This window comes from Gavialis gangeticus, unplaced genomic scaffold (genome assembly GCF_001723915.1).
Source record: "Gavialis gangeticus isolate Ggan-Ray unplaced genomic scaffold, GavGan_comp1, whole genome shotgun sequence".
NCBI classification, from domain to species: domain Eukaryota; kingdom Metazoa; phylum Chordata; order Crocodylia; family Gavialidae; genus Gavialis; species Gavialis gangeticus.
This window is the reverse complement of record NW_017729022.1, coordinates 169211800-169222666: the sequence shown is the minus strand read 5'-3', so window position 1 is coordinate 169222666 and position 10867 is coordinate 169211800. Positions and strand designations below refer to the sequence as shown.

General features: G+C 38.2%; 1 protein-coding gene across 1 annotated transcript in view; it reads left to right on the top strand.

Moving 5' to 3' along the window:
* EPRS (glutamyl-prolyl-tRNA synthetase) overlaps positions 1 to 10867 on the top strand; it is a 77564-nt gene that overhangs the window by 19336 nt on the left and 47361 nt on the right. The window contains exons 3-9 of the mRNA XM_019516477.1: positions 2822 to 2921; positions 5012 to 5168; positions 6754 to 6893; positions 6983 to 7077; positions 8511 to 8637; positions 10072 to 10264; positions 10664 to 10835. Coding sequence (XP_019372022.1) covers positions 2822 to 2921; positions 5012 to 5168; positions 6754 to 6893; positions 6983 to 7077; positions 8511 to 8637; positions 10072 to 10264; positions 10664 to 10835 — 984 coding nt within the window. The remainder of the gene's footprint in view (positions 1 to 2821; positions 2922 to 5011; positions 5169 to 6753; positions 6894 to 6982; positions 7078 to 8510; positions 8638 to 10071; positions 10265 to 10663; positions 10836 to 10867) is intronic.

The following is a 10867-nucleotide window of genomic DNA, read 5'->3' as shown; positions in this document are numbered from 1 at the left end:
TATGTATCCATACCATATATGGGAACAATCATGGAGCCTTCTGTACTTACTTTTGCAGCCTTTGAAATGGCCTACTCCATTTCTTGTTTGATGTAAAAAGCAAGTCACTTCTGGTGGGAGGGGCCAAAGGAACAGAGGAACATGCTGCTACTTAGTATTCTTATTCTTCCTACTTGAAGAGTGATTGTTCCTTCAAGATTGCATTAACCATTATTTCTCTTGAGCTGTATAATCATTTTTTAATTGATTTTCTGTAACATCAGTATCTCTTAAAATGGTACTTGTAAATTGAGAAGCATCAGCTAAACTGGTCTCTGGGCTAATGCGTTTGGTAAATCGATTCTGTGCTGTTGAGGTGCTGAAACTACTTCATCTTGGCACAGTTTGAAAATCACTTGGAATATTTCAGACTCATCCTGAAATGGGAAAGAAATATAATTTTTTTTTAAAGACAGTAAACAATTTAAATTGGTTTTGCAACCATAGGCAAGATGCAGCTTAAAGCAACCATCGTCACTCTTGTTTTTCATGTTGCTTAAGAACTTTCTGCTTTTCTTTCTCAAAAGTAGATCTGCTTTATCACAGACTATGGCATCAAAATGCTTTTGTAGCTGCCTTAGGCTTGGTGTAGGGGAAAGAATTTAGGGAAAGCACACAGAATTATCATTTAAGTCTTGTAAGTTTTATGACAAAACTGACTTCAGCACAAAATGGCAACAGGTTATGTTATACTTACTAAACTTCCATGTCCTGTAGTCTAGAGGCACAGGAAGGAAAAATGCCAAATCCTGCACTCAAATTCTTCTTTGTTTTAATACTATAAAGCTCATCAAAGTGAATACTGGAGAAAATAATTGTAAACAATTGAATAGTTACCTTGATTAATGCATCAATTTGTATTGGAGGCAAAGACTAACTCAGTTTGTTGGTGACTCTTTTAGGGCAGTTAACATGCACAATACTTTAATTTTCCTTAATATTTAAAAGTGATTTGATCCTGTTCTTTCCAGTTTTGAAGTGAAGGGAAGCCAGAATTGTAGTGCCCTGAAGCAAAAATAATAATATTGAATAAGAGATGCATTATATGCTTTCAGTAAACCCTTCCTGAGATCACCAGACACAAAGCTGTGCCTTCCAAGTCCTTGTTTGCAGTGCATTTTTTATTATGGTGTTTGCTAACATGTTTGTCCATTTGGGTTGACTCATACTATTTGTACACACAAAACTCTCAGTGAAGGGGATGGGAGTTTGGAGTTTGCACACACTAGAATGGATTGGTATCTTTATCCAAGCTGTGGGCAACAATGTACTTTTTTTTTTTTTAGGTTTCAGCGCCACCAAATATTGCTGAGTCAGCAGTGCACATATTGTAGATAAAAGCAATGATGATGAATAATTCTTAGCTTTATAGGATCATGTCTATTGCTTTTCATTAATAGACACGAAAGCACTTTATAGTGCTTATCCTCCTTTACAGATGATGAAAGGAAGTAACTTGCCCAAGGTTGCTCAGCCAAGTGGTGGCAGAATAAAAAACAGAATCCAGTCTTCTGACTTCCAGTCCATTGCCCTCTGTAGGTCATATTTGCATATCTGATAGCTAGTAGAATAAAACATTTACACCTTTCTCTTGCCATTTTATTAGTATTTAGGAAAACGGGGAACTAACAAATTTGCAAGTTTCTGGAAATTAGTTGTGAGAACAAAGCAGAAACTGATTCCTGTTATGATGCATCTTAGCTAAAAAAAGTGACAGTCTCAAAGCTTCTCTGTGAGTATTGATATGAACATTTTCATAGCCTGTTAAAATTTAATTTTGAAGCTAGAAACCTTAAGAATAGGAGATTGGGCATGGCTAGATGATTAGATGTAATGGGAGAGGATGAGCCATTAAAACAAATATGCTTTTCAGATAGCTTCCGTCTGTTGGAGTGTTTGCCATTAGTGGGCCCTTGTCTGCACCAGCATCCAAAATGAGGCAGCACCAGCTGTCTGCACAGTCACAGACCTGCAGTGTGACCTTGGCAAGTCCCCTTTTATTTTGGTGCCTATTTAGATTGTAATTGGAGAAACGCTCTCTCAGCCTACATACAGAACTCACGTGCGGCCTCTAAAAACAGCTGTAATGCAAATAATGATCTATATCACAGTTGGTGTAGTTCTACTCCCATGTGGACAGTGTAGGAGCAATTGAAGGGATGGTAAAATACAGAAAGAAATACGTTCTGCAGCAACCTTTAAATCAATAGGGAAACTGAGTTTAAACAGCCTGTTCAGCGTGAGGGAATCCTTATAAATACAAATCAAGGCAGTGAACAAGAAGCAAAATGGATAACAAATTGAAGGATATTTGCTTTTACGTGGGATCAACCCCATCCCTCACAGCCTGGGTAAGGAGCTATGCATTCTCCAGTATGCATTTCCAAAAGCCCTCCTTTTTTTTAGAAAGTCCTGCTCTTTGTACAGACATCTAAAGAAGAAAAAAAAGAAAACTCCTTGTGTACTAGAGTCTTGGCAGTACCTCTGCATTCTGTCAGTTCTCAGGTGCAGTAGAGTCAATGTTCCTGTTATGTCATTACAAATTACATGGCCAAAAGTAATTAATTCAGTTAACCCTTCATTTAACAGCGGTGTGATCTGCTAGAAAGGTTGGGGGTGAAGAATGTTTCATTGCAATGTGTTTTTATCGTTCTGGTAACGTTATGTTCACTTTTATCAAAAAATGTTTGATGACTTATTTAATATCCTTAGAATAATTTGTGTCTAATAGCATATCAGTTGCTAATACTAGACTAATGCATCTTTATTTTTTGTTTTTTAGTCATGTTACATTCACTGATGCAAATTCTATAGCCCGCTATCTTGCTAGGGTTGCCACTTCTGCTGGGCTATATGGTTCAAATATTTTGGAGCACACAGAGGTGAGACAGTTATGCATACTTGATTTTTACATTAAAAGTCTTTGATAGGTTATGTGTTTTCCTTGCTTTCTAACTGGCAGCTATTGTGACTTAAAGCTGTGCAGCTGAGTAAACTGTGCAAGCCAAATTAACTGCTTCGTAGAGATCTTTCTGATTTTATCCCCAAGTACCAGATTGGTTCTCTTTTTGCCTTGTGAAATGCTGGGCCAAAAATTGCTCCTGATTGTTGATCTCTGCAGTACAGCTGGGCAGGCTGCATTCTCATCTGGGAGTCTGGCCAGCTTTTGCCAGTTTGGAAAAACTACTTCCTGGGATACTCTAAATTCTCTCAAGTTTCTCCAAAATGAAAGCTAAAAATGACCCTAAACTTTCCTCACAAAAGACCTTTCTTAGTTACCTTAATATCAGGACTTGATGTATGAACTTAGCGCTGAGTCCAGCCCAGAATAGCCATGTGCTGAATTTTAAAGATGATGCCTCAGATGGATAGAAGTCACAGAATTGTTTCCTCTGAATTTAGAGGGGATTAATGCTTCCCTGCTTTACCACATTTCTTTTAGATCGGAGAAAGACTTTCATCTAAGCCTGGGAACTTTTCTTTTTTTCTGATGCAAGAAGAAAGTGCTGCTTTAGTGTATTGCCCAGAATGGCTTCCGTTTCTTTGTGGTTAAATCCATTAACTTTCTGACTCAAATTAGAATATCAACCAATAATTCTGCTTTAAGTGCAAACCATTTGCACTCCAAAAACATATTTGCAAGATCAGTAATTCTGATTAAATACGTCTCTCAACTTTTGGGGTTTTATTCCCCTCTCCCCAAAGAAAAAAGTGTTTTAAGAAATGTTAGGACAGCTGCATTTGTGGTAGGAATATTTCTGATGTAATTGCAAGTTAGAGAGTTGAATTCTGTAGCTGTGTGATTACATCTGTGCCTGCCACGTTGGCTTGACAGTTGGAAGTATTCCTGATGTAGTTCACAGAACTCTTACAGTCCTAAAGCCATTCCATATGTATGAGAGACTTTACAACTGAGGTATTAAGTTTGTACACGTGTAGCCAAACCCTCAGCTGGTAAAATGTGTGTGGCTCCACTGAAGTCAGTTAAGCTGTCATTAATTACAACTGAGGGTCTGAGTCTTAAAGATTGAAACAAGTTTTGGGAGGGGGCAGGGGAGCTGAAAAGGCAAGACTAAAAGAACAGAGTGAGAAAGATGTGGGGAAAGTTGGTGTAGAATTCAAGTTACTTAGTAGCTTGCCAGGATTAAGAGGGAATCAAATGGAACACAGAACTCAATTTTCAGGTACTTCACGTATAATGCTAGTAGTGAATCTTACCATTTCTTGATTTGAAGGAACAGGTTATTTCCATTTTTTTTTTTTAAATTGTAAGTGTTAAGGGAAGCTAAAGTCATTAGCTTTTTGTAAAGTTTTGTCTAAAAGGCCACAGTTTAAAGGTGTGGAAGTAATGTCATCTTTTAGATTAAGGCACAAGCTTAGATCGGTGGTCATCAGAGATCAAATGTTCCATTATACCTGTGTAAATCTGGAATAATTTCATGAATGTCAGTGACAGCAGTCTGAATCCAGTTTGAGGATGGAAATTTTCCTTAAGCTTGTAACTCAGTTTTATATGAATCCCAGATTATATTGTTGGTAAACTGAGAATAGTTCATGAACCTTATGCTATGAATTAGGGCAGCAATTGGCAACCTTTTTAGAGTATGAGATGTTGTGACCCATAGGGCCCAGCTGCCACCTACACTTTTCCCCGTGGCTCCACAGGGAAAAGCACCTGACAATGACACCTGCTGCTTCCTGCTGCAGCGGAACAGGGAAGCAACTGCTGCCAAAGCCCCACGTCTGCAAGTCGATCAAATAGCTCCACAGGTTGGATCCAGCCTGCAGGCCATAGATTGCCAACCCCTGAACTCTAGGGTCTCCAATATCCCCAAAAATATTTATATTCAGTGCCCTAATTAATACTTTGCATCTTTTAATAAGCTTCGTTGTGCTTTTTTACTTTTATCAATAAGAATATGTCTTTTACCTAGTTAAATGTTATATGTATTTCTTTGTTCATTAAAATTAGATTGACCATTGGCTGGAATTCAGTGCTACAAAGTTATCTGCTCCATCCGAGTTTCCTTCAGCAATCCATGAACTCAATCACTGCTTGTCTCTGAGAACCTATTTGGTTGGGAATTCCGTGAGTCTGGCAGACTTGTGTGTCTGGGCTGTACTAAAAGGTATTAATAGTTATGCAAGTGCTGTAGCAGGTTTGCAAATGTGGCATACTGTTTAAATCTGTTCCCTTTAGTCTCAGCAACAATTTAATAGGCAGGAATATATAAGAGCAAGGTGGGCTGTAATTATGGACTGGTAAGCATGAAGGTTTGTGTCTTGGCTTAAATCCTTTTAAACAGAATTTTTTACATTTCTTAAATACAAGTTACAGTGTTGTGATTGATAATGCCTTTTTCATTTTTTTTTTTAATGCACATACCCTTTTTTTTGCCTTTTTCTAAAATATGAGAAATTATTCTTGGCTAAATGTGTGCGTGTGAGACTAGTCAGTGCAAATTAGTATAGAATTTTGTAAAAAAATTTTTAGTGAAAGCATTATTAAAACAATTATTGCTTTATCTGCTACGGTGTCTTTTAAATCATGTTCTGTATTTTTCTCATACAGTTAAACAAACTGTGAGTGAGTTAGCTTGTTAAAATGAAATTCTGTAGTAACACTGATAATTGCCTATTGGACACTTATTCATGCCAGTCAAGTTTGGATATAACATGCCAATCTGTGAACCATGTCGGCATGGTTTAACATTTTGCCTGATCTCTTTCTGAAGTTGCAGCTCTGAGACTCAAAATTGAAAGTAGCATTTTTCCTTTAGAAATACATTAAAAAGATATTTTCAGCCAAGGGTTTTTGTGTGCGAGTCTATTGATTGGATCAACTTTGTGGTTGCGGGGGGATATAGATGAGCTTTTCACTACCACAGTACCCTTTCTCAGAGATCTTAAGAAGAGTACCCAAAAGCTCATCCATCTCCCTCCCAAACATATAGTTGATCCAATCAAAGATATCACCCACAAAAATCTTGTCCATCCTAGCTACAACTGCTCCTTGTAAGTTGGAGGCCTGGTTTTACTTTCCATGGCTTCAGTTTTACAAAGTACTGTCTGCATCATGGAAGTAGGTACAGTACAGAGAAGTTTATATTCTTGTTTCCATGGAAGCAATATAGATATGTCTGTACTGTACTGTGTGCATGCCTAATGGAATAGCAAAGTACTGTGGCTGCATTAATGTTGTGCAGGGCACAGGCTAATTAGCTTTGCTGTGAGAGAGAGCCTGTTGGTGTAAGCATAGCACTATATTTAAAACAGATACCCTGGACTTTAGTTCAGGTAGTAATGAAGATGCTCCTTGATATTGTTTTGGGAAAGGCTCTAGGAAAGACTGCATTCTTTAAGTCCTTGTCTACATTAGAAAGCCCTTTTAAAGGCAAAACCTTGAGATAGATGCAGGTCTTCTGGCAAAAGATGGTTTCTGCTGGCAGAGTTCCTGTTTTTCAGGCAAACTGTCATGAAAGCAGGAAAAACTCCTGTCAGCAGAGCTGCATCCACAGTACAGGGGGTCAGTAGTGCTACCACCACAGTTAAAGGAGCAGCCTGTAGCATAAATCTACTCAGAAAAAATATGCATTGTGTTCAAGAAATTGGTTTCATGAAAGAAATGGTACAGAATATTTTAATCAAGTTATAATTTACCAATTTAATCCAGTTGTAAATTCACAACTTTAAAAATAGTCTGTTTCCGAACAGGCAGTAATATATGGCAGGAAGAGTTGCAACAAAACAAGGCTCCAGTCCATGTGAAACGCTGGTATGGCTTTCTTGAAGCACAGTGTGCCTTTCAGTCAGTGGGTACCAAGTGGGCTGCTGCTACGCCAAAGACTAACGTGGTAAGTTCTTATAATATGGTAAAATTCTTCAGGCATTTGTCTGGTTGTGCAGTTTGCATAAAATGTTTAATCATGTTGCTATTTTTAAGGTAACAGAGAAGAAACAGGATGTTGGGAAATTTGTTGAACTCCCTGGTGCAGAGGTGGGGAAGGTCATTGTACGATTTCCTCCTGAGGCCAGTGGGTAAGATGACTTGTTTCAAGAATGGTTTGTGTTTTTACTCACTTTGCTTTCAAAAACTGTAATGATGATGTTGGTCAGTTGGTTTGCTTGTTGATGGTAAATTTGGTGTACATTAGAGGACACTTTCATCATAAAGGCAACTTTCAAGGTCACTTGATAGCTAAAAAATGCTTTTTAAATATTTTTAGCAAGGGTCACTTAATCTTTTTCTTCCTTGGAGCTTAACCTCGTAAGTAGCATTAAGCTAATATTTAAAAAACAAATGATGAGCTCCTAAAAATATTTTTAATCTGCTTTCAGTCTCCCCTTTCCTTTTAGAATAATCTGAGAAAAATAAAGAATTAATTATCAATACTTTTCTGTAGGCTCGTTATTCAGCTTCTTGTAACTTTTGGTCATTGCAGTACTCTCTCATTGTATGACTTGAATATAAACAAGTGACATTTGAGTAATAGTTTGTGTATAGAATAGAGTAACTTTACAAATACGGTGTGGAAAAAGTGGCTTTTGGTGTTTTATATTGTTAAAAAAATACTTCTTACTGTAAACTGAAGGTAAGATAACAGGTAGCATATGTTAATTTTTGGAAAAACGAAATATTGTATAGAAGTAGTTTTTAGTAGTTTTGTGTTAATCTGACTTTCTTGCGGGTGCTGGTGCCTTTGTTACTATAAAATAAATTCTAATATAATAAAGGGCTTAGTCTGTCTGTCTGTAACACTCTTGGAGCACTCTGCTTACTGAAACAACCAATCAGAGTGCTCCAAAAGCTGTTATGGACAGGAGGCAGCAATGGAGTACCACCATGACAGTGGGAACAGAGCAGGAGGGCCAGGACATCCCTGCTGGCCTTAGCTTACCTCCCCCAGCCCTGCTTCTTGGAGGGGATGGTGGGGCAAGCTTCGCCCTTCCTTCCCCCCGCACCCCTCTGTCCCGGGTGGGGGGTTAGGGTTAAGAAGCTTCCCTGTCCCTTTCCTCCCCTACCCCGTTGTTCTTGATGGGCAGTTCTCTAGTAAATGGATTACTTTTTTTTTTTTAAAGGAATCTACTAGCTCATGTTTTGTCAGTTGCCCAGAATAACTGTGCAATGCAAGTACTTCTGAACAAGCTGAACTTCTAAAATGTTGACTGTATTGCTTTTTAACAAAGAGCTAAATAGGCTGGCTTATGCTAAAACATAAATTATGAAATTGCGAAGAGAAATTTTAGTCATACATTTTCATTATTGAGTTTTATATTAGAGATTGAAAACCTCTGATTAGATTGTTATACAGAAAGTTTAAGATATTGCATAAACTGGTTTTATAATTTCCATTTCTTTTGTGAGATGTGTGATGAGAGAGAATTAAATTAAAAGCTAGGAAGCTGTATGCTTACAGAAACATTTCACACTTTAATTTTTTTTTCTTCCCTGAAATATATCTTTATTTTAGGTACTTACATATTGGTCACGCAAAAGCTGCTCTGCTAAATCAACACTATCAGGTTAACTTTAAAGGAAAGCTCATCATGAGGTTTGATGACACAAATCCTGAAAAAGAAAAAGAAGACTTTGAAAAGGTATGTGGAGAACAATGGAAGCTATTTCTGGAAGAAAGCCATGCAGTTACCTTGAATTGTATCTACAGGTCCAGTGGTTCTCAACCATTTTAGCTTCAAAGCATCCCTACATAACTCCTCTGTATGTAGTTGCACTCTGGTTGAGAATCAGTGAGCTAACTCTAAATTTGGAAAAGTTATTTAGGGGTACCTTGAGGCTAAAAAGGTTCAGAACCACTGATTTGGTGGTACTAGGTAAGGGCAGCAGGACCTGCTCTGCACTTTCTGCCTGCCCTCTCCCTCCCTCTGATCTGTATGTGAGGGAACAGTGGTGGTGTCTGCCACCAAAGCTGTTCCATTGGGGTCTTGTATGACAGTGGCTAGAGCCATCTGCCCTGCAGCCCCTCCTGCTAGCCCTGGGAGCCCCAGAGTGTTGAAGCATCCTGGTTGAGAATCACTATTATAGATGTACAGGTGTATCTATATTAGCAGTGTGCCTTATACTTTCCTTAAAAGCCAAGACTTTTTGGTCCAGTACCCCATTATCTTTCCCTTCCCTTAGTACTTGCTTCACGTTATTGTGCTGCCTATATGTTTGATGACAACTAGTTTAGAGAATTGAATTTTAAATAACCTAACCACAAATTGCAGCCAAAGTTCTAATTTAAAATGTATTATAGCCACTGAAGCCATCAGTGCTTATAACTCAGGGGTGGGCAAAATGCGTCCTGCGGGCCAGATGCGGCTCGCCAGGCCATTCCATCCAGCCCATGGGACCCCTAAAAAATTTAGGAAATTAATATTTATCTGCCGCTGGCTGCCTGTCATATGGCCCTTGATGGCTTGCCAAAACTCAGTAAGCAGCCCCGCCCAAAATAATTGCCCACCCCTGCTATAACTTGTTGTGTTTGAAAATCTCCACTTCACATAGGAAATACTGTATAAAATATCCCAGGTGTCCAGGCAGGTAAAAAGTATTTTAAATTTTCTTAAAAATTATCCTTATAGTCACTTTCTTAATATTTGCAAAATCTTTGAGATGGCAAAAATTGAAATATCTATTTTCACCTTATGCTGCTTCTGGTGGCTGGATAGAGGAACCTCATATAGGTGGCTCTTGAGGCTTGCAGCTGTTCTTACTTGATTAAACATGCAACAGAAATTTAGGGTGCCAGCTTTTCCTATCTGATTTTTCCTGTCCCATTCTCTCTTGGAGGAGTGGATACCAGGCTTCAGTTTCTCTTGCTCTGCAGCGAGCATCATCCTGGGTCTCCTTTATATAATTCTGTGAAGTAACAGCAAATTGGTCCAGTTTATTTTTATTCATGTCTTGTATTAATGTAGTGATGCCTTTTGGCAAAAGCATCATTTCAGACTGAAAAAGTTTAACATAGATACAGTGAACAGTTAGCTGTTTCTTTTCAGTTATGAATATTACAGAACAACACTTTTCAGGTTATTCTGGAAGACGTTGCGATGCTTCACATCAAACCAGATCAATTTACATATACCTCAGATCATTTTGAAACAATAATGAAATACGCAGAGAAGCTCATTCAAGAAGGGAAAGCTTATGTGGATAACACTCCTGCAGAACAAATGAGAATGGAGCGTGAACAGAGAAAAGAATCCAAACACAGAAATAACTGTAAGATACTTTGTGGCTCTGCTCCCACCTTTTGTTACCTTTGTTAGTGAAATACAGTTTTGGGTGATTCATTGATCTTACTACCTGTTTTTAGTTGCTGTGAATGCATAGGAAGCCACTGGGGACACAGGGGCGTTGAGGTGATTATCTTGCTTTGTGGAACAAAGCACCAAATGAGTTTTCTGTATATGTGATTGACCTATTGCATGTACACAGTAATATCTGCCATGCAGTTGGATTTTAATGCCATATGCTGAATGTGTAAAAGAAATTCAGGAGTATGCTGTACTGCATCTAAAGAGTGGGTGACATTGATATGTGTTAATGCAGGAATCAAAATATGCAACTATGGCCAGATGAGTAACATATTAAGAAAATCTTAAAATTCTTGTTTGTTAGCTGTAGAAAAGAATCTGGAAATGTGGGAAGAAATGAAAAAGGGAACAGAATATGGACAAACCTGTTGTCTACGAGCAAAAATAGACATGAGTTGTAACAATGGATGTATGAGAGATCCAACTCTTTATCGTTGCAAAAACCAGCCACATCCACGCACTGGAAATACCTACAAGTATGTGCTCTTTGGGTTCAGATTGATTTTTT